The sequence below is a fragment of the Emys orbicularis genome, chromosome 11 (genome assembly GCF_028017835.1).
Source record: "Emys orbicularis isolate rEmyOrb1 chromosome 11, rEmyOrb1.hap1, whole genome shotgun sequence".
In the NCBI taxonomy this organism is placed as follows: Eukaryota; Metazoa; Chordata; order Testudines; family Emydidae; genus Emys; species Emys orbicularis.
This window is the reverse complement of record NC_088693.1, coordinates 41,564,776-41,589,162: the sequence shown is the minus strand read 5'-3', so window position 1 is coordinate 41,589,162 and position 24,387 is coordinate 41,564,776. Positions and strand designations below refer to the sequence as shown.

The window sequence follows — 24,387 nt, the reverse complement described above, 5'->3', positions numbered from 1 at the left end:
TAAAAAGTGTGTTCATCACTTCCAAAAGCTTCTTGCCACAGAAGTGGTGTTATTTCAAATACTTTACATTGTGGGGGAAGGCTCAATAGCCCCCCAACTTGGCAGGTGGTATCACAGTAGCTGTAGGATACGAGGGTTTCCTCTGCTTGGATTTTTCATGCCTCTGCTAGTGGGTGGTGTTCCTAACACAGAGAAATATTACAAGAATGTTTTCTCTCAGTATTTTGCTGACTAAAGTAGGTATTTGTTGCTAAATAATTAGATGTTAGTCTATCTCTATACAATTTTAATATATATGAAGAATTGCAATTGAAAGTGTGGCCTGCACTCTATTTCTATTACACAGGCTTAGTTATAGGCACAGAAAAGCAACAGTTTTAAATGGAGAAAATATACAAATAGGTAAAGTTCTTCAAATTTATCCAGGAAAACTGTTTTTTTTTTTTTTTTAATTTGTATAAATTTATCTCTGATTTCTGTGCTAATACTGATTGCAGTTACTAACTGGTTACAGACATGTTAAACTGATTTTTAGTATGCCAGTAATATCACCCGTTATTTTATACATTCTATACTTCAGATACTTTTAAGTACTTTCTCTTTTACAAGTCTACCTTACATTTTGCTTGATTCTGTATGAATGAAGTCAGAATCCTGCATCTGTACTTCCACTCTCTTGCCAAGAATATGAAGGTAATGTTACAAATTCATCATGACTTTAATACAGGATCAAGGATTTAGCTTTGTTGAAATAAATCTTTAATAAATTAGCAGCTTTGGCAAGACAAGTTACGAATAACAAGGTGTTCATCTAAAGAAGAAAAGTTTAAAGAGTCTCTTTAAAACTGTCATGCTGTAAGAGTATGCACACTTCAGATCTTTAAATACTCAGACCTATTATTCATTGTTCTTGTGCGTTTTAAACAGGCAATGATTCAATAAAAAAATTGTTATGGAAAAACCATCCAGTGCTGTCTTGAAAAGTGCACTGGCAGAATTCATTTCAAAGTAATCATAGAGTAGTACATAAAACCAAAACACTTCTTTCTAAATAAAGGTTAGCAAATGTATAAGGATGTTAAAACTTAAATGTTTTGTGGTAACTGGCAGGACATTTTGTATTGCTAAGATACCAAACACTCATTACCTTAAAGCAACTTGAAAGTCTAAGCCATTTTAACACATTTCAGTACAACTTAGTTATTGTAAAGCTGAAGCTGTAATTTGGTTTTAAAATGACAGATTACTTTAGGCACACTCATACTCAATGTGTTAATTTGAAGGTTAACTTGTCATCCATAATTGTGGAAGTGGCAATGCAAGTGTAAAGTACATGTATCCTATTAGAGTAATACTAGATTGAGCTATAGTCTATCCTAGTGTACAACTGTCATGAAAACTTATTCCTGACATGTAAAATATTTTTCTTAGTGTGGCAATTGTACAACTGGAGGATTATTAGCAGAGAGTTAAAATAAGTATTGGTGCTGTGACATTTGTTTTACAGGAATAAAAATCTCAAAGATGATGCATAATAGTGGCTTCTCCATTTTAGAGAGTCCTCACTTGTCCATTTTAATTCAGACAGTGAAATTATGCTGTGATGATCAACTTGAGTAACACTTCTTGAGTATAAAATCTACATGCATATTCACAGAGTGAGTTGTTCAAATCAAAGATGCACCAAATGAAAATCTTAATCATAAAATAACCAAGCATTTCAATACCTACTAGGCCTTTTAATATTTAGTTGTTAATCAAGTTGGTTCTAACTAGAATTTCACCTAGTTGTCAAATTCTTTATCTACAGCCAAGTGTCATTTAAAGGCAAAACTATTCCCTACCTTTGAAAACCTTTCTTCTTTGATCATTATCATGGCCAGCATGTATAAGATGCTAAATACCTAATCATCAATGAAAAATGACTTTTGGAAAGTAAGATTTGATCCCTAGAGCCATACAACTACAAGGGATGAAGATCACCAAGACCAAATTCCACTGCATTTGATTTATACTCTTAGGCAATACGTGTTGATTTCCTCTTCCACACACTGTGAAAAAAGGTTAACAGCTTGGTTAACATCAAGACATCCCTTTTGCAGGATTGATTCCATCTTGCTAATTTTCTCTTTCTCCAACTTCCGTATCTGTTCCAGCATCTCTTTACCCTTTTCCTACAAAAACAAAAAAATACATTTCCCAATGAAACTCTAACCGCACTGTACAGTTTAAAACAAAGTCTTGCTATAGTCAATCATCTTCCTACTTAGGCTCTTGTACCTGTGCCCATAACAACAATTTGTGATGGTAGTGGGAATCAATGCTGTCCAGTTTGTGTAGGTTACATAGTGTTCTTGCTCAGGTGCTCTGTCCCTCATACAGTATTTGTCCCATCTACCTACAACTTGCAAACCTTTAGTGTGAGGGGCTGGAATGGTAAAAATAAAAGGTTCTTCAGTGCTTTCAGCAGCAAAACTTCATTGTGCAGAAGTGCCTTTTTAGAAATGGGGGTGTGTTTAGATTCTGAATAGCCCTGTCTTTGGATGGCATCCATTTTTGGACTGAAAGTTTAAATAAATTCTAGGCTCTACTTCAACAAAAACAGTGACCTTTTAGAAGTCAGCAACTAGCCTCCTTGCTCCACAAAAAATAGGCAATTCTGCTGATGAGGAAAACGGGGGCCTGTAATTCTCTAAGGTGGTACCAAAAAGGAAACGGGGCTTGTTTCACATCATATAGTCTTGACCTGCCCTGAGCAGCCTTAAAACAGTGATAAAAGCCTGAGCCCTGTCTAGACGACAGTCTTGCCCATTGCTGTCATCAGCTTATCTGTGCTGATGGAAATTAGGACTCCCGCTACTCCTAATGCAAACACAGTCACAGTGTGGCAGAGCTGTACGTTGTACTAATGCAGTAAGCATGCTTTGAAATCCTCATCTGTGGCTGGTGTGCTTACTGCTCCGCTGCTTCAAGTTTCTTCTGAGGATGTATTAGTGGGACGGTGTCACCAGGAGCTACAATTGGAGCCTGACTAAAGATGGTATGAAAAGGAAGGGAAGACAACTGGACTTAGGAGTTAAAAACAGCAGAGAGAGGAAACAGAGGAGTCAGGAAATCCAGAAAAATGATTGGCTTGATGCCACATCCTTGACAATTAGAACAAAGGAGCTGGCAGGATTGATAGGGAGGGCCCAGCCAGAGAGAAGCCAATCACACTACTCTTGGTAATAAATACTCCAGGATTTCTATATTTAGCATCTATTTTCCAATAATACTTGGTGAAAACCAGAGGTCCCCATCTCCCTCAGAGTCAAAACATCCCATAATATTCATCCCTACTCCCCTTTCATCATTTTAGTCTGAATTAGCTAAGGTAGCAACACCTGCAGTGTCTTCCTGCAGAGGGGACTGGACTAACTCGTCGACCACCTAGAACCCCTAAAATCATGTTCTCCCTCCCACTTACCCTGCTTTCAGTTTGAGTGAGGTATTAGAAGCAGAGCAGTGGTCAGAGGAATGTGGTGCTTCCTAACCCTGTATTTACACAAAACTGGGCTCCCTGCAGCTCAGCTCCGCTCCCCCTTCACCTTCCATGTCCACTGTGGTACCTAGCTACAGCGTCTCCCTTAATCTGCCTACATTGCTGCAGCTGCTCAGCATGTGCCCGCTAGGCAGCTGCAAGTTTAAAGCCCCCTTCCCACCCATCTACCCGCTGCTGCTCCCATATACACTGCTCCAAAGAGTGCACCAACCCCCAGTGTACTTTAGAGCTGGCCCTATTGGTTACAGGGCTTTATACTGAAATCCTTCTGGTGAGTCTAAGCAGACTCCAAACCTCAGCCTTTTTGTAACTGGTGATCCTCATATTGGCCTACATACACCATTGGTCACAGCAATTTATGAAGAATACACTAATATTTATTACAGCAAGTCCATGGTACCACTAGCTAATTTAAATTAAAATCCTCGTAATTCAACATGCAATCTGGAGCTCAGGCAGTACCATCGCAAGCTATTATGATATTAACTCAAAACAGTGCTGAGCACATTGATGCCCTTAATCAGTGGTGTCCAACGTGGGGCATTCAAGGGAGACTTACGAACAAAGCCTGTGACTTTTAAACTGAAGTGTTTGAATCAATCCTATCGCTACAAGGAAGTGGTAACGGGCACCCCAACCCCTCCCTTTAGACCCAAGAGCAGCAATTGTGATTGCTGGGAGTGCTCTGACCAGGGGCCATTCCTTCCGTGCTGGGGCTGTTGAGTAGTACCCCCAAAGTCTGGCTGGTGCAATTACAGGAGATGGAAAGAGTAGTCTGGTCTGCTCCATTCCAGGCTTTGGGAACCCTAGGCTGAGCAGGACAGACGTTTGACTGGCCATGCCTGAGCCTAGGGAAATAGTTGAAGGATTGATGGTGGCTCCTGGGCATTTCTGAAATGTGTACATACTAGAGGCTGAACAGATTGTACACTGGTGCACTACATGAATATTCTTTACCATCCAACAAACTGGAGCATTAAATAGTATCACATCTGCAAACCATGAGTGGAGTGAATTACCCAAATCACCACCTTGCACTGAAATCGAACGTACCTTGAAGGTTTTCATAATCACAGCAGCACTTTCATGTTGCTTATAGAGTTCATGTCTTCGATCTGGCTTAGTCAGAAACCGTGGTTTCTTCTTCACTGGATCATCATGACCAAATGTTGGTGAGCTGGTTTTTAGTAACTGAGTAATATTTGGCACAAAAATAAAAGGCTTAAAAACAGACCTAGAGAGAGGAAACAGAACACAGATCCTTTATTGATATAGTTTTATTAAAGGTACCAAGCAGAAGTCAATGCCTCATTGTATTTTCCTTCCATTTATCCCCTCTACTTCCACTGGAGAAAGGCATCAAATAACTCTTAGCCTTGTTGTAATTACTCAGATAAAATGTGTATGAAGTCTCCCCACATTTACATCAATGTTATGTATGTAAGTAAAGGGGTAATGAACCCCTAAATTATTACTTATGCATTTGGCTCTCACTACATTTCGGGACTTGTTTTAAAATAATAATAAAATGAAACTAATAAGCAAGTAAATGACACCATCTTATAACTTAGAAAACATTTGCTAACTTTTCATTTTAATTAGTTATTGCATCACCTGTCAGGGTCTGGAGTTCCCGTAAAAAAATGAATACAAGGGAGATTAGGCTCCTGAGGTAGGATGGAGACCATACTTCCAGTTGTCATAAATCCTCCTTCCATATTAATGCCACTCTCTTTATCCCGAAGAATTTCCATCATTGTTTCAGAAGTTATATTGCCTGTTTAAAATACAAAACAATGAATTTACATACAAGACTAGTAGCAACTAAATACCAGCTACTCTAGAACTGCTTGCTTTACTCCTCACATTTTTCAAAGGTAATGTTCATGTTAATACGCTATGTTGGCAAAAAGGCCAACAGGTGCAAAACAAGGGATATCAAACTAGCTTCTTACACAGTAGTTAAAAACATGAAAGAGACACTTTAGCTCTGTGATAAAAGCAATCGATCCTTCAGCCCACATACATACTGGAATAAGCCACATGTTTAAAATAGCAAATAAGATTACTGTTTTATTTTTATCTTTTCTGATAAGGAAATGACAATGAGATATTGCATTTATGACTCAAGTGCTATAACAAATGTATTTTGGACTTCCAAAGTGTATGATAAATAATAAGCCTAGCAAATAGTTCAGATAAAATAACTTTTCAGATGAAAATTCATAGTTCAAGATTAAAGACTAAACTTCCTAAATGCTATGTGGGATTTAAGCAGACAAATCACAGTATTGCTTACTGGTATTATATGTGTACAAATCCCACTAGACTGCTTTGAAAATGTAAAACTAATAACTTTATGTGGATTTCCTATGCACTGCTTTGAAAATGCACCTCGAAGAGATTAGACTATTACTATTTTACTTCCCAGGTAATTTATATTTCAAGATGACCCGCTGAAATGACGCACTTGAGAACAATCAGTTTTATATCTTGAATGGAATGGAACCACACTAACGTAGTCACTTGTGAAGGGCTATGTAATACTGATCAGCAAGCACCAAACTAAATAAGGCAAACTTGAGTTCAGCATCCTTGTGAAAATAATTTTCTTTCTGAGATGGGGTGAATGGAACCCCTTCATTGGTATTGGCTGTTCTTGTGAAAATTCTAATAGCAAATTATTTTAAAGTAGTTAGCGTTCAAATGCTGCCTCTGTTTTTTATATACTGTAGTGGTTTATGTGAATGCCTAGTGATGTACTGCCAATATTTTAACAAGGGCATCTACAGACATTTTTTCTCCAAATCCGGTATAACAGGTGAACAAGTGCTTATATAAAAGAGAGAAACAGCTAATCTATTCATTGTTTTTTCCATTTTAAAGGGATATTGGCAACTTGAAACCTCCTACACTTGCAATGTTTCCCTCATACCATCTCTCAGTGGATTAGGATTTCTAGTTTAAATGGCCTTGCCATTTCTAGTTGAACTAAGAAAAGACTGCTGATCCGTGAGAAAACTTAAGTTGACTTGTCCAAGTTTCCCTGTAAATGATGCAAGTTGCAACCCATGCTGCGCTTCAAGAATTGCACATGGTTAATTAACCATGTGCACTCTTCTCCAGTGTATGGGCACAAGGGGCTGGAGGAAGCCAGCAAGAGGAATTCATCACAGTAAACCAGACAGGCAAATGAAGGACACTAAAGAGAGGAGGCAGTTTTCATATTTGGTCAAGGTCAGTCATTGCAAAGCAAGATTAAGTGCAGGTCAGCAGCTTGTCCAGCAGGCACTATGTATTAAATTTCTCTTGTCTAGATCAGGTTTTTGATTCTCCTGGGTTCCTCATATAGTCTCTCAGTAGCTACTTTACAAATATAAATATCATAGCTATTTTAAAAGTTTCTCCACACACCAAAGATCAGTAGACTGGAAGACTTTTTTTTTAAGCTATTGGGAGAAAAAGCTTGGAAGGGTAGAGTATGATAACTATGCCTTTGTTGCTGCTCTAAATTAAATCACTTTTAAGGCATGGATTTAAAAAAAAAATCTAAAGGAAATGAAACTATATCAGGCTGATAATTTGAATACTTAGAGTGATTTAAAAATGGTTGAGGTGAATGCCTGAAAATGGGGATTTAGGTGAAAATGCTGATAGAACCTTAACACTGCTATAATACAGGTATTAAGTATTCAAAACCTGCAATTCCCAGAATGGATGCAAGATTTACATGATCACCAGAGTAAGATATCTATAGGTAATTCCCTAGCATGCAGTGAATAAGTGCTAAAGCTGGGGTGACAGCTCAAAAAAACAAAAAGCACCCAGGGATGCAATTTGATTTCCGTTTAGATTAATCATTTCAAATGCAACAGTGAATACAGATGCTATTTTGAGGTATATGTAACACAGTTAAAAGCTGCCACATAGAAGCAGTTGGAAGAGAAGTAGTAGTTTCTCTCTGCATAAATGTGAAAAAAGTCATGTTAATAAGTTGGTAATTAAGAATTTCTTCTGATAATGCTGTACATTCCTTTATCCTGCTTTCAGACAGGGTGTTTTACTAGACTATATAATTTTAACAGTAACATTTTTTAAATCTATGTTTTTAATATGAGTATCTTCAAGTCCAACAAAAAAAAAAGTGAGATTAGGCAGAATGACTTCATATTCATATGAAAATAGTGTTCAGAGGTGGGTTCAGTTAGGCACTGTACTAATAGAGGCCTGCCCCAAAGCTTTCCCAAGCTCGTATGGGTGGCAGTGAATTTTTGGAAGTCTTCTTTTTTTCTGGCAAGTAGGTGGATGGAAAATAACCCACCTGCCTGAGCCCAGAACCCCTTTCCACACCCTGAACTCCTCATTTCTAGCCCCACCCCAGAGCCTGCACCCCCAGCTAGAGCCCTCGCCCTCTCCCGCACCCCAACCCCAATTTCGTGAGCATTCATGGCCCGCCATACAATTTCCATACCCAGATGTGGCCGTCGGGCCAAAAAGTTTGCCCAGCCCTGGCCTATAGGTATGGCTGCAGTATTAAATGTTTAATATATAAAATTTGTTTATGATTTCTCTCCACCCAATTCAGAAAGATGCAAAAAATATTAAAAAACTTAAAAATAGTGAACAGCCCTTAAAAATCCAATCACTCTAATATTGTCTTCAATTGAATTATTATTGAATTAATCCAGTGTATGTACTTACTACCATAGCAGACATTTTAATCGCTTGAATTAAATGCACACAGCATACTAAATACTTTATTTGATTTGCTATAGTCAAATAATAATGGGTACCTTTGTGTTTATTCAGTAGCTTATAGCCTTCACAGTATCTGCCCCTTGAAGTTGTCATTCTGGCAGTATTTACGTAGGAATATACAGCAGCAAAATCAAATTCTTTTTCACCATCCCACCAGCCTTTGCTCTTAGCATAATCTCTCATTTTGGGATGTTCCCGATCGATCTTGGTTGTTATAGAGAGCTGGTTGGAGATATTCCGCACACCCTCTGTTTGTAAAGTGGGGAAAGAGATCATTTAGTGTCTTTTATGCAGTGATTTATCCAGTATTTTATTTGTTTACATTTAGCTTACTGAAACGTATTTTATATTTTACAGCTTTTTTGAAGTTCTCATGTAACCTGCTGAGTTCCCCTGCAGTCATGGGGATATTTTTGGCTTCTCTCTCTCTCTCTCTCCCCATCACACACATCCAGGCCATATCCAAATTCTGCTGCTGCTGCTGCTTCATCCTCTGCAGCTCTGATATTCACTTTTATTTCCATTCCCACAGCCAAGTGTTTTGTTCAGGTTCTCGTTATATTCCAGCTCAACTACTATACCGGCCTCCCAAACAATCATCTTCTCTGCCCATCAATTTGATCTGCTCACTCCTCTTTGAATCCTTCCTGGGCTCCAAATCTATTATCACATCAGTTTTTAAACATCTTGTCACCACCCTTAAAGCTCTACATAATTCTGCCATTCTCTTGTCATGCTTTACATTGCCCATGTTCTCTCCTCCATCGGTGTTTGCTTTCACGTTCACCTCTGTGGCCCCCTATATATGGTACAACCTCCCTGAGCTCATCTGTAAGCCCCTATTCTGCCTACAATTAAGTCCCTTCTAAAGACCCATTTCTGCTAGTGACATGAAAGCAGCGTGGCACACACGTACCCAGAAGCTAGCTGGATCCCCCACATCCTAATGAAGCAATTAGTATATAAAAAGTGGGGAATTACTAATGCTGTTGCAGTGGGAAGATTTAAAACCCTAATGAAGAATGTTACCCATACCTTCTATTTTCTCTGCTGCCCAGTATTTTCCTGAAGTCTCCAGTACCCAAGCCTCCTTTCTATCAGCTATCAGAAAACTGTTATGGTAGGTAAATGCCATGTGACTCTCCATACAGTTTCCTCCTTGTCCATATTTTTCTAGCAAGTCAACCATGACAATGAGGGCATTTTCAGCTGTATCTGCTCTTTCGAGTCCAAGTCTAAAACAAAATTAAGATGTTACCTTATGTACTTATCTTGTTTTAAAAGAATTCTTGAACATGAATATTAAAGTTGAATCTGAACAGTGAATACTGTGGTGGGGTGTGGGTACCCTGTCCCTGTCTAAACCAGAAAGGGATCAGACCCCTTCACTGGGAAGAAAGGAGGAACCTACCTGAGTTCCTTGTTAAGCTGCTGGACTGTATATCTGATTGGCTGTGCCTCCTCCATGGGGGAGGATGCAATAAAATGGAAGTGTGCGAGGGAGGAAGAAGGTTCCTAGGAAGTGTCCTCATTCACCCCCCATTCCCAGGTGGGAATTAACTGCCTGCTTTGAACTAAGAAAAAAGGATTAAACTATTGGCAGAGACTTCTACCATAGTAAGACTTGTTTTGTTCTTAATTGCTTGTTTCTGGCCAACTGGAAATTGGCAAAAAAAGAAGCTGGCCTTTTTTTGTTTTTGTACATTTGTTTTATTTGGGGATCTGTGGCCAAACCTGTAACAGAAAAAAAATTGGGGAAGAACATTACATAGCATAACCCCAATCCCTCCAACTGCAATTGTGTGCTGTGAGAATTTCAATTCATAATTATATCTTTAAAAAATTCTAGTAGTACTGATAGAACAATTTCTAATATCTTCATTTGCACAGTCCACATTAATGCTCAGCCACCTCAAAGATTCACAATGACTTTAACAGAAGTTGAAGCAGGCCTTTCTTCCTAGAAGTGTTCATAATTTAACCAAGAACAGAACAGCAGAGAAGGCAGGGTCCTTGCCTTCAGAGATATGTTCGTTTCTATATAAAAACATGTATCTGGGTTATAACTTAAAACCAAATTCAACATAGTATATCTATCTAAATACAACTAGAGTATGTACCAACCTGAGGAGGTCCATGCCTAGAAGTGCTTCATTATCACGGACTTCTTCTCGTCCCCACACTGCTTCATTCCCAATGCAAACTCCATGTTCATTGGCTCCCATTTCAGCACCCCATAGCCAAGATGGACGACTCAAAACAACTGCGGATGTTTTTGCTGCTTGCTCAATTTCTATATAAGTGCACTGCAACATAAACCATGGCATGAGAAATGTAATCAAAAAGCTACTTAATGAATGCAGGGCCTGAAAGTTCTCATTCAGCTAGATTTCCTTTGTGAGAGGAGCTTCCAACAATAACCAACAAAATCATATCTTACTTAAAATTCCCCCTCTTCTCCTTATCCCACAAAGCCATAGAATAGTAAACTACCATTAAAAAAACCCAAATTCAATAGAAATACATGTATATACTATGTAAGTGACGTAGTATAATTAATAGAAACAAGCTCTCTTTAAGGGTTCTCCATTCCTAATTTGCATTGGAAGACAAAATAATATCTGGTTTCCTATTCAAATGATTAAAGGGATACCAACACATACTTTGGATCCCCAAACTCTATCTATTTTAAAATAGTTCTCCAATCAAGGTCATTGGTTGTTAAACATGGCTAGGGAGGTAGTTAGCTACATACTTCAAAAGGCCCGCAAACTAACTTCTATGCTGCAGCTAGACAAGGGTCTAGATTTTCTGCTGTAGGAGATGTTGGGTATCTATACATAAACTAACATGCTACTAACAGCAATCTTCATCACAAAAGGCCAAGCATGACTTAAAATGGGACCCACACAAAGTGGGTTTAGAGTGAGTCAAATAAAAGAAGGTCCTCAAAAGCAGAATCTGAGGGGGTGCACTGAGCTGACTCTCACTGCACTAAGTCAGTGGGTATTTCTGATCGAGGGTTACGATCCTGCGGTGCTATTACACAGTAATACAAAACTTATACCCTTTTACATCTTGTGCTTGGCCAAACATAGGAGATTTTTTTAAACTAATGTTTAATTCTTTACTATTTGTATTATATGGTGGACAAGCACCCTTAGTTTCTGTTCACGAACACTTTGCTCTTACCTCAAGCTTGTCTCCTGCCTTATGAGAAGCAGCAGGGAAATAGACTATCTCTTGCACTTCATCAGAGGGTCTATCGGAATTTTTTCCAAAAACAACCCGGCTGCCAACTGTTGCTGGAGGCAGCGCCACAAATGTGTCACAGGAGCAAGGTTCAGTGGTTCTCGAAGCCATCCTTGAAATAAATAATAATGTACAGGAATGAACTTAAAATTCAGAGGCGAGGGTGCTTCCCAGACATGAATAGGAGCCGAGTGCAAGGAAGGCATTTTACCGAGGACTGGAGGCTATCGCACCGGTAGCTGCACGATTACTTTTTTCTGGCATAGGTCCCCGAACCACAGACCTAGAAACCACCCTCTGGGCAAGAGCTGACGTGCAAAATGGCAAACAGGGAGCAGATCCCCTGCGGTAGCCGGGACTCGAGGCCGCGTTCCCTGCCCCCGGAGCGGGCAGCAGCCCCAACCCCCTACGGCAGCGGGGCCGTTATTGCAGCCCGAGCTCGTCTCGCTGTTCCCCTCAAGAGGGGGCGGGGTACCGGGATCCCGCGGGGGCCAGGCGCGCCCAGCGGGCGGGGGGGGGGGGGGGGAATCAGGGATCCTGTAGGGACCAGGAACTGTCAGCGGCGGGAGGGGGGATCCCGGGAACTGGGGTTGGCGGGGGGGAGGGGACGGGGATCCCGCGGGGCGGGGCTACGGGCTGTCAAGCCCGGGCGGGCCCCGCGCAGGTCTCACCTGGCGCACGCGGCCCGCCGCCCGACTGCGTGTGGGGGCAGGTGTCATGCCGCCCGCCCCGCCCCCTGCAGGAAGCCCCGCCCCCTGCCCCGGAAGCTTGGGCCCGGCCTGGCGCAGCAGAGCGACTCGAGCGAGCGGCCTGATCCGGCCCCAGCGCTGCCGCCGCCATGGGGAAATCCTTCGCCAACTTCATGTGCAAGAAAGACTTTCACCCCGCCTCCAAATCCAACATAAAAAAGGTGAGCGAGTGGGGCCGGAGCCCCGGTACAGCCCCCCCGGTACCGCCCCGGCCGGAGACACTGACCCCCGGTACAGCCCCCCCATACCGCCCCGGCCACAGCGCCCCCCTCCCGGTACAACCCCCCGATACCGCCCCGGCCGGAGACACTGACCCCCGGTACAGCCACCCCCCACCCCGGTACGGCCCCGGCCGGAGACACTGACCCCCGGTACAGCCCCCCGGTACCGCCTTGGCCACAGCCCCCTCCTGGTACAGCCCCCCGATACTGCCCCGGCTACAGCGCCCCCCCCCGGTACAGCCCCTCAATACCTCCCCGGTCACAGCCCCCTCCCCCCGGTACAGCCACCCCCCACCCCGGTACGGCCCCGGCCGGAGACACTGATCCCCGGTACAGCCCCCCCGTCCCGGTACCGCCCCGGCCACAGCGCCCCGCCCCGGCCACAGCGCCCCCCTCCCCTCAGTACAGCCCCTCGATACTGCCCTGGCTACAGCCCCCTCCCCCTGGTACAGCCACCCCCCACCCCGGTAGGGCCCTGGCCGGAGCCACTGATCCCCGGTACTCCCTTGGCCACAGCCACTGACCCCCGGTACAACCCCCCGGTACCGCCTTGGCCACAGCCACTGACCCCCGGTACAACCCCCCGGTACAGTCCCGGCCAGAGACACTGACCCCCAGTCCAACACCCTCCCCCCAGTACAGCCCCGGCCGGAGACACTGACCCCTGGTACAACCTCCCGGTACTGCCTCAGCCACAGCCTCTGCTTCTCTCTCTCTTTCTCCTCCCCCCCCCCCCCCCATACAGCCACTGACCCCCGGTACAATCCCCTGATACCACCCCGGCCAGAGACACTGACCCTCAGTACAGCCCTGGCCGGAGCCACTGACCCCTGGTACACCCACCCCGGTATGGCCCCGGCCGGAGACACTAACCCCCAGTACAACGCCCCAGTACCGTCTTAGCCACAGACACTGACCACCGGTACAACCCCCTGGTACAGCCCTGGCCAGAGACACTGACCCCCAGTACATTTCCTCCCACCCCCTTGGTAACCTCTCTGGTAAATTTGGGCCATGTATTTTTTTTTCCTCCAAAAGGAGTCCTAATTTTGATGGGGCTTGGCCATATCATGCTGGTTATTGACCTGAAGTAACTTTGGGTTTGACAGTTTGAGTGCAACAACTTTGTTCTAGAAAACAAAATGTCTAAAACTAGCTGTCATACATGCTATAACTTGTAGAGAGTGGTGAGACAGCATTCAGGAGAGTTTAGGGACTAGTCAGGGGATGCTGCATGACTCGGGGGAAGTTTTATTAAACCTTTCTTGCACTTGCCCTAAGTAACCATGTAATCTTACTGATGTCACCTCTGCCATTCCACCACATACCCTGTCCACTGCTTTGTTTTGCTTTCCATCAATTCTGAAATTAAATTGTAAACATTTTGGAGCTGGGGCCAGGTATTTGAATGCGACTCCATGCAGATCCAATTGCTGGATTTAGGGACCATCATCGTGAATTAATTGGCAGAAATGGATTTCGGTCTGTATTGTGAGATGCAAACCACACTTTGGGCACAGTAAAATATTAGATAATAGTAACCTATAAAGAGGGCTGGCCTTAGGGGTGGGTCACCCGGGCAACCGCCCGAGGACACCGGGCGGCAGTGCAGAGGTGCGCTTTGTCGGTATGGAGTCAGAAGCTTTTAAATTAAAATGCAGAGCCCCCTGGACCGGTGACCAGGACCTGGGCAGTGTGAGTGCCACTGAAAATCAGCTCGCGTGCCGAAGGCGGCACGCGTGCCATAGGTTGCCTACCCCTGCTATATAGGTTTTTATACTGCCCTCATTACCGTACCGTTGAAGTGTTTTCCCGGTATTGTCCATTGAAAGTGTAACACTGAGCTCAGGCAATGACTGGTATATTTAGTAACTGCTTTGAGCTCACCATTGTGCATATCTGTACATGTAAATGCATATGTGCAGTTTTTGTTATTAAATAACTTAATAGTTTGTAAAGGATCAAAGTGCTGCCAGGTGATTATCACGCGATTATCCTTATCCAGGATGGGTGTTATTTATTCTGCTGTTCAGAAACCCACATTTAGGCTGCAGTCTTGATCCACAGAGCCAGGGGCGACGGAAGGTCCCTAAAATTGACAGGGCCACGGGCATCTGAACCATGGCCCCGCCCCCTCGCATTGCCCCCTTTCCCTGAGGCCTTACCCCCTCAAGCCGCCCCTCTCCGACACCTCCCCCCATCGCTCGCACTTGTGGCTGGTAAAAAGTGGGAGGGCATAGCAGTGCCCCTGCACAGAGCTGATGTAGCACTGCAGCCAGCTCTGGACTGACTGTTTTTCCTATCCTGCTGAGATGCTTATTTCCAGCAGCCCATCCCAATCCAGGTGACCTTCCTCCTTCTGCCACATGTGAGATAAGAAAGCTATAATTTGACAATTCATTTTTTATAATTTCTATGGCATCTCTATAGAGTAAAATAACCTAAAGTTGGATGATGGTAGTATTGCTTCATCTTATTATCCTCTTATACAGTTTATTTAATCTTATTTGCTTCATTTCTGTGGGTTAAAACGCCTTAAGTCTTATCTTATTACAGTCCAACTTTTGATTTTAGCTATTTTTGATGATGTGCACATCTGTAGAAAAATTACCTCGGAATGATACCTCATTTATCTACATCAGTTTGCAATGCAATGATTGTTTGCTGCACATACAGACATAGTTGGACATTATTTTATAGGATATAATTTTGTACAGGTATCCTTTTATTCTATTTTGTTTATATGAAGAATTTGTAGCTGTTATTTGATCATAAGCAGCAAATCACAATTCTAATCATGTTAATATTAGGGCTGTCAATTAATCGCAGTTAACTCACACTATTAACTCAAAAAATTAATTGTGATTTAAAAAAAATTAATCGCAATTAATCACACAGTTTAACAATAGAATACCAATTGAAATTTATTAAATATTTTGGATGTTTTTTCTTCGTTTTTAAATATATCAATTACAACACAGAATACAAAGTGTACAGTGTTCACTTCATATTATTTTTATTACAAATATTTGCACTGTAAAAATGATAAAAGAAATAGTATTGTTCAATTTACCTCATACAAGTACTGTAGTGCAATCTCTTTATCATGAAAGTGCAACTTACAAATGTAGGGGTTTTTTGTTACATAACTGCACTCAAACAAAACAATGTAAAACCTTAAAGCCTACAAGTCCACTCAGTCCTACTTTTGTTCAACCAATCACTCAGACAAACAAGTTTGTTTACATTTACAGGAGATAATGCTGCCCACTTCTTAATTACAATGTCACCTGAAAGTGAGAACAGGCATTTGCATGGCACTGTTGTAGCTGGCCTTGCAAGATATTTATGTGCCAGATGTGCTAAAGATTCATATGCCTCCTCATGCTTTGGCCATCGTTCCAGAGGACGTGCTTCCATGCTGATGACGCTAGTTAAAAAAATAATGCATTAATTACATTAGTGACTGAACTCCTTGGGGGAGAATTGTATGTCTCCTGCTCTGTTTTACCCGCATGCTGCCATATAGTTCATGTTACAGCAGTCTCGAATGATGACCAAGCACATGTTGTTCATTTTAAGAACACTTTCACTGCAAATTTAACAAAATGCAAATATGATACCAATGTGAAATTTCTAAAGATAGCTACAGCACTCAACCCAAGGTTTAAGAATCTGAAGTGTCTTCCAAAATCTGAGATGGACGAGGCGTGGAGCATGCTTTCAGAAGTCTTAAAAGAGCAGCACTCTGATACGGAAACTACAGAACCCAAACCACCAAAAAGAAAATCAACCTTCTGTTGGTGGCATCTGACTCAGATGATGAAAATGAGCATGTGTCTGTCTGCACTGCTTTGGATCGTTATCAAGCAGAACCCATCATCAGCATGAACGCATGTTCTCTGGAATAGTGATTGAAGCATCAAGGGACTTATGAATCTTTAGCGCATCTGGCACGTAAATATCTTGTGACGCTGGCTACATCAGTGCCATGCAAATATCTGTGCTCACTTTCAAGTGACATTGTAAACAAGAAGCAGGCAGCATTATCTTCTGCAAATGTAAACAAACTTGTATGTCTGAGCGATTGGCTGAACAAGGACTTGTAGGCTCTAAAGTTTTACATTGCTTTATTTTTGAATGCAGGTTTTTATTGTACATAATTCTACATTTGTATGTTCAACTTTCATGATAAAGAGACTGCACTATAGTACTTGTAGTAGGTGAATTGAAAAATACTATTTCTTTTGTTTTTTACAGTGCAGATATTTGTAATGAAAAATAAAGTGAACACTGTTCACTTTGTATTCAGTGTTGTAATTGAAATCAATATATTTGAAAATGTAGAAAACATCCAAAAATATTTAAATAAATAGTGTTCTATTATTGTTCAACAGTGTGATTAATCACGATTAATTTTTTTAATTGCTTGACAGCCCTAGTTAATATAAGTAGACTGTGAGACTATATTGTTTTATGTGCATCTATGCTATAATAGGATTTTACTTATATGTAATGAACATTTAAGATTAATTTTTAACTAGTGTGTATTTTAAATAGGTATGGATGGCAGAACAGAAAATATCGTATGATAAGAAGAAACAAGAAGAACTAATGCAACAATACCTTAAAGAACAGGAATCTTATGATAATAGGTGAGAACTTCCACAGTATTAATAAAAGCAAAATTTTCCAGACTAAGTCTGTTTTTCATAATGCTGCTAGCACAGAAGTGAGACAGGTGTCTTCTGAAAGATTCATGTATTGTGTTATGTAGCAGTTCCTGCAAAGCCATTGACCAATCTCTATATTCTTTTAATATTTAATCTGTAATATTAACACTAACAAATGGGAAATTGTGAATTATTGTCACAGTTCCCTTGTGTGCTTTTCATGTCTATTTTAAAATAGCTCTTTTAGTAAATAACATACATTTGTGTATTTCCTGTGATATGTCCTAAACTCTTCTTTTAATTTAGATTGCTTATGGGTGATGAGCGTGTGAAGAATGGTCTTAATTTTATGTACGAGGCCCCACCAGGAGCAAAGAAAGGTACTTCTGATTTCTTAACATCTTGTGGGAAATTTGATCTAAATATGTTGTGCACTTGCACAAAAAACTGTTAATAACCTTAAGGTTGTAAAGTCAAGTGCTCAAAAGTTAAGAAATGACATACTTAATGTTGCCCAGGCAACCTTTGTGCACTTGCATTATGAGATATGCAATCTTTTATGACATGATTACATACTATTGTTTCCACAGGAAAACTGTTTCCCAATGTTCTCTGGAATGAGAAACTTTTTTATTTTTTAAGTAAAAATATTTTTACAAGATGTACCTTCTGCTGATCCCTGACAAAGGTGATCCCTGTTTTCCCCTGCCAAATTTCAAGCTTTTGCTCCAAAGCATGGTGGTGCTAGAGCTTCTCACTGAAATGGCTGTAAAGATTTTTTTATTTTTTTTTAAATCCTGGGAAAAACAACATATTTTACCCTAATAGAGTTCTCTGAAATACCTTAAGCTTTTTTGCTGAAACTTAAAAAAAATCTTAGCCTGAGGCAGAAATCTGGCATGGGAAATTTTAACCCAAATGATTGAAGTCTGGGAAAGTTGTTATAAGTGACTGAAACAGGATCTTATAATGGGAAGTGTCAGGCAATCTTTCTATAGTAGGATCTGCCTGCAAAAGTGTTTTGCAGATATATAGAACACTAGCAGTTTTTTCTATTTTTCTATTTCTAAGTGAGTTTGTAGTATGAATAAGGTAGTACTTTAACAAGTCTAATGTAACATGCTAAGATTTTCTTCTAATTACAAGAGAGTACATCGTTAAAAAGCATATAACATTTAATCAGAATAATCAAATAGCCCACATCTTGTCAGTATGACCAGAGAGAATCTGAATCCACATTAGAAGCCTTTGGAAATGAGACAGCTTCTTTGTTGTGAAGTAAGTTCTATAATTTAACTTAAAAGCTCTTAAACCGGGTTTTTAAAAAGACTGTCAATTTAAACAATCTTAGACACAAATGTAATCTTTTAATTTTACTATTGTTACAAGTAACCCTTAAAATGACTATCTCTGAAATACAGGAAATATTGTTTTCCTCTAGTTTTTGTGTTAGTTTACTTTGTGTGTCTGACAGCATTTTGTGTATAGTTGGATTGTCTCTCTCCCCGGTATAGTCAATAGGTTTTCCCTGTGTTCCAGTTTCCCCTGGAGTGAGAGACTTTTTTTTTTTTTTTTTTTTTTTTAAGTTACAATTATTGTAAAACCACAAAAATTAGCAAGGGACTAAGGGACAGGCATAGTACCTGAATTAATGTTTTTGTTTGTGTTTTGTTTTAATGACTACATTTCTAGTTGGCTTTTATGGTACTTTTAACCAAAGACATTAATATAACTAGAACTTGCCTTACAATAATAATGAAACTGATTTCCAATGGTTTCTAATGAGAAAACTGATTGATTCAGTTCCTCTTCATGTCAGCAACCTGTGCCCCTGCTAGGAAGTACAGTAGAACCTTACTAATGAAACAGATTGTGAATTACCCCATTTTATAAATTAGCAAGTAAGAATAGTCCTTTGTCACAAAATTTGTTCATTTATCTTGACAAGTACAGGTTAGGTTTAATTATTTATTTTATTTCATAGTCTAGTAGTAAATGTAGGTGAGTATATTTGTAAAAGTAATGATAACCAGTAATATGAGAGCCTACTACAGCACTATTGTTCAATTGCTACAAAGTCGAGTGAGGCTGGTAGAGTTTATGTAAGAATAATCAGATTTGTGGTTAGCTAAGTGAGAATTAGTGAGGTTCTACTGTATCATTAAGAAAGCACCCTTGTAGAGAGATGCAGAATAGTTATCCAGGAATAGTGACGGTATTTAGAAAAACCTAAGAAATCCTTAGTTATAGCATTTGCAGATAATTACTTAAAGCAGTGGTTTTCAGCCAGGGGTATGCATACCCCTGGGGGTACGCAGAGGTTTTCCAGGGGGTACATCAACTGATCTAGATTTTGCCAAGATTTACAACAGGCTACATAAAAAGCACTAGCAAAGTCAATACAAACTAAAATGTCATACAGATTCTCTATATACTGTACACTGAAATGTAAGTACAATATTTATATTCAATTTGATTTATTTTATAATTATATGGTAAAAATGAAAGTAAGCAATTTTTCTGTCATAGTATGCTATGACACTTTTGTATTTTTATGTCTGATTTTGTAAGCAAGTAGTTTTTAAGTGAGGTGAAACTTGGGATACTTGGGGGTACGCAAGACAAATCAGACTCCTGAAAGGTGTACAGTAGTCTGGAAAGGTTGAGAGTCTCTGACTTAAAGTTTAAGTCTTAAAGGATCTGTGCCTATATTACTTTCATATCTAACTCACTGTAATGTATCACCGGACTTTTCCTTAAATCAAAATCTTTGTATGATGAACATTAATTTCATTTTGTGTAATAATGTTTCACTTTGAAATCTTATTTTAAGTATTTTCTCAAGATTTGAAAATGTAGGCCCCAATCCTGTAAGCACTTAAGCACATGTATGACTTCACTAGCATAAGTAGCCCTGTGGAAATCTATGAGACTACTCACAGTAGTGAAGTTAAGTTTGTGCATAAGTGTTAGGAGGATGAAGACCCTAGATATTGGCACATTAGGTTGTTTTGTTACTCTGAACTTCACTTGTATTTACTAATGAATGCAGCGCTCAACACCAAGTTGCAAAAATGCTATATAACTTCAGCTATGTCCTCCTGCTCCTTTGTTGTGTTAATTTGAAAAGTCTGAGGGGAGGAAATATTATACCTATGTTTCAAGGCAGTATTACAATATTATAAATCATTAAAATGTTCTGCCTCCAATGTAGATATCCACAACAGGCTATGTCTGTGATTAATGTCTTGTCTTATTTTTTTTTCATGCTTTTCTGTACTTCAAAGAAGAAACCAAAGAGGTAATCCAGCACATCAATTTTTAACACTTTCTTTACAATTACTTAATATAACTTTCAAACTTGATATGAGATTTTCAACATTCTTGTATTTTATGTTTTACAGCAAGAGGGAGAAACTGAGTACAAATTTGAATGGCAGAAAGTAGCCCCACGAGAAAAGTAAGAACTATTTATTTATCTGGATAAAATCCACTCTTTTTGGAGCTAGTTTCCATTTTGTTGTGCTTTCTTTCCTTCTGTTACTTTTCAGGCAGGTGGTTTCTCTTATTCTGTCATGGCCTCATGGCTGGTTAATCAAGCTTTTAAAACTAGAACACACAAACTCCTCAATCAGCTATTTTTCTTCTGGTTTTGTTCTGGGGTGCATATTTGAAAACACCTGTTTTAGTACTGAACACTTAAGTACACTTTTAAGTTATTTGAAATTCCTCCCACTTGTGTGTATTTGAGATACTTTGATTTTGGAATAGATATGAATCCTATACATCTAACAATGAGATGTTTTGTATATGATAGTTTGAAAAACTTTTCTGGTTATTTGATTGTATTAATCTTAAAACTTTAATCTGTTTCTTTTTGCATGTAACAGATATGCTAAGGATGACATGAACATCAGAGATCAGCCATTTGGTATCCAGGCAAGTTACATTTACCTTTGTGAGAGTCTTAGGTGTATTTCAAATGTTTGTCTAACTACATGACATTCACATTAATTGTATCCTATTCAGTAAGTTAAAACACCTCCTTATACTTAAGAACATAGCAAATTACTAGAAAACATGAAATTCTATTGTTAACTCAATTATGTCTATGCTGTTTATTCGTCAGGTGCGGAATGTGAGGTGTATTAAATGCCACAAGTGGGGTCATGTAAACACTGACCGAGAATGTCCTTTGTTTGGTCTTTCTGGAATTAATGCAAGTTCAGTTTCCAATGATGGATCAGGTAGGCACTAGAAATGCATTTAAAATGTTTTGTAATTGTCTATCTCAGAAAGGACTGACAATAAATCTTGAAGGCATTTCTTAGATCTAAATGTTGAATGTACAGGTACATCATGTTTCAAATGGTAGATGAAATGGGAAACAAGAATCCTTGATTCTAAATGTTGTATCTATTGTAATTTCTAGATCATATCTTAGATTCCAAAGATCTAATTATCTAATTAGTAACACGTGAAAAAAAAATCCCATGAACATTGTCCTGGTGACATTGCTTTGCCCCTTTATGTAGGCATCTAGTTCTGATGCAGCCTTATGTCTTTTCCATTCAGAACTGAAGTAAAGATGCTTCCGTGTTGATAAACTGAGTTAACTGGACCATCAAAATTGTGTAACCACAATTCAGACTCAAACCATAAGGGCATGGGAAGTAGGGAACACCAATTCATACTGGTGACATACCATATATACTCGTTCATAAGCCGAATTTTTTTAGTAAAAAAGGGAAGCACCAGAGAAGGGGGTTGGCTTATGAACGGGTATAGAGAGGGAGAGGTGGCCCCTCCTCCCAACAGAAGGAGCAAGGAGAGGCAGCACAGCTAGCTGAGCCAGAAGGGAAGAGGCAGGGCCAGAGTCTCTCCGCTTCTGGCCACGCTGCTCTCCCCCCAGCCTCTGAAGCAGCTGCAGCTCCGGGGCTGGCAGGCTGCGGCCCCGCCGCCCGGCCCCACCCCCCAGAGCAGGCTGCGGCCAGGCCAGAGACATCCTCCCATGGCCCTCCCCAGATAAGGTAGGAAGGGATGGGATGGGGAGAGTGTGGGGGTCCCGGGCTAGGGGTGGTGTCATGTGGGGGGTGGTCACAGGGGTTACTCCCCTGACTCCCAGCTTCTCCCCCCTCCCCCAAAAATGTCCCCACCAGTTGCTGTCCCGGCCCGTCAGGGTAAGCAACTGGCGCGCCGGGTCACTTTGTTTACTTAGGTTTACCTCTGTGCCTGTGGACGCTGGAGGTAAACAAACCATCTCGGCCCACCAGCGGCTTATCCTGATGGAACAGGAGCCAAAGTTTGCTGACCCCTGAATTATAGAGTCGGCTTCTGAACGGGTTATAAAATTTTTCCATTTTTTACTTATCCATCTTGGGGGGGTCAGCTTATAAACAAACCGGTTTATGATCTAGTATATACGGAGTAGTTTGTCTTAATTTCTTAGATCTCTGAAGTGCCTAAATAAATTAATCAACAAGTAATTGAGGCTTAGTTTTCTAAATGCCACATTTTCCCCTCGTGTTAGGTTTTCACTGCTTCAAGAACAGTGATTTTGCTCTGTCATCTTTCTTGGTGACTAGAAACACTTACGCTGCATTTTATTTTTAGATCATACTATCCTGTAATCAGACGCATATGTGATTTAATACATAGCACTCTATATTTACTTTGAATGCTTGAAGGGGAATTCAATTTTTGTCTTTAGTAATTTGACCCAAGATTGTGATACTTTCACAGTCATAACGAAGTATCTAAGAGTGATTCTAGTTGCACTGAAGAGGTGTGTAACAAAAACATAAAGGAGTCTTCATGCTGTGGCACATTCCACTGCAGACTATAGCAAATCTTATAGTCTGAGAATGAAATGTATTCTCAAGTCATTTCTTCAGGAACGCCATTACAATTGGCACCCTGGTTAACTTTCTGAGCAGAGAGGCCAAGGATAGAAGCTAAACTATGTTGCTTTCATGTAATAACTGTTAGTTCTTTTTGCAAAGTCAGCCTGTTGACGATCTGTCTTATCTAAAGGGACTAATTCAAAAAGTTATTTGGTGTTCCTTTATTGAAAGGAAGTGCCATAAAGCTTTACTTCAAGAAACAGTATATCATGCTGCTTTGCTTTTAAGCATTGTCAGAAGATCATACCATCATAATAGCAACTGTATAGTTGTAGATGAGATGGCAGTCTTTCTAAGCCTCTGTATTCAATGGCTTATAATGTTGTTTACAGCTTAGAAGAAATTTTGATTGGAAAGTTTTACTGGTATATGTGTGTGGGTAGGGGGATGGGGAAATATACTTTACAGCTATTACTAGTGAGACATGCTTTTATTCAGCTCTGTGCTGAATTCAATCTTGACATATATAATCATCAAATACTCTTGTGAAATTTAAAAACACTTGTAAATAAGTGTTCACACATACCGTATTGTGCTTATTCTTCTTCCCATTCATAACTGCACCAAGGCCACTTTTCAGTGTCTGTTGAAAACCTAACTAGTTTGTCATCAACCCTAAGTAATCTCCGAGTGGGCCAGGCCTTTTCCTAGTCAGGTACCTGTCCCCAGGGCATCTTCCCAAGCAACTGCTAAGAGCATAGTGAAAGGGATTTAGTACATCTGACATACTTTCCGTTTAAACATAAGCATTATAAATTCCACAGTTTGTGTGCTCTGAAGCCAAGCGCCTCATAGCACAGGGGTGGGCAAACTTTTTGGCCCGAAGGCCACATCGGGGTTGCGAAACAGTATGGAGGGCCGGGTAGGGAAGGCTCCCCAAACAGCCTGCCCTCCGCCCCCTCCCACTTCCCACCCCCTGACTGCCCACCTCAGAACCTCTGACCCATCCAACCCACCCTACTCCTTGTCCCCTGACCACCCCCTCCTGGGACCCCCCTGCCACTGACCACCCCCTGGGACCCCACCCCCTATCCAACCCTCCTTGCTCCCTGTCCCCTGACCGCCCCCTCCTGGAAACCCCACCCCTAACCACTCCCAGGAACCCCCCTCCCAGCCCCTTTCGGAATGTGGCTCTGCGAACATGGGCGGATGACTCGGGAGGAGCAGGGGCAGCCATACAACCGAAGAGAAGTGGCGGTTTCCCCTTTAAAGCGCCGCTTCTCTCCGGCTGGCTGCACGGCCGCCTGGTGCTCCTCCTGAGTCCTCCGGCCGCGTTCACAGCGCGCACCG

At 40.9% G+C, this 24,387-nt stretch overlaps 2 protein-coding genes across 2 annotated transcripts in view; one reads left to right on the top strand and one right to left on the bottom strand.

The window, feature by feature from the left end:
* Positions 1–497: 497 nt before the first annotated feature.
* Positions 498–12,262, bottom strand: SCRN3 (secernin 3). The gene is made up of 8 exons (XM_065413214.1): positions 12,223–12,262; positions 11,492–11,663; positions 10,424–10,605; positions 9,335–9,534; positions 8,335–8,547; positions 5,156–5,318; positions 4,595–4,775; positions 498–2,174 (listed from the first exon to the last, which is right to left on the bottom strand). Exons 2-8 carry the CDS (start codon positions 11,660–11,662, stop codon positions 2,010–2,012), a joined length of 1,275 nt encoding a protein of 424 aa, XP_065269286.1. The 5' UTR covers position 11,663; positions 12,223–12,262; the 3' UTR covers positions 498–2,009.
* A 45-nt stretch (positions 12,263–12,307) lies between these two features.
* Positions 12,308–24,387, top strand: part of CIR1 (corepressor interacting with RBPJ, CIR1) — a 41,315-nt gene continuing 29,235 nt past the window's right edge. Inside the window, exons 1-7 of the mRNA XM_065413168.1 lie at positions 12,308–12,461; positions 17,082–17,176; positions 17,501–17,574; positions 20,482–20,495; positions 20,599–20,654; positions 21,085–21,133; positions 21,324–21,441. Coding sequence (XP_065269240.1) covers positions 12,390–12,461; positions 17,082–17,176; positions 17,501–17,574; positions 20,482–20,495; positions 20,599–20,654; positions 21,085–21,133; positions 21,324–21,441 — 478 coding nt within the window. The 5' untranslated portion in view covers positions 12,308–12,389. The remainder of the gene's footprint in view (positions 12,462–17,081; positions 17,177–17,500; positions 17,575–20,481; positions 20,496–20,598; positions 20,655–21,084; positions 21,134–21,323; positions 21,442–24,387) is intronic.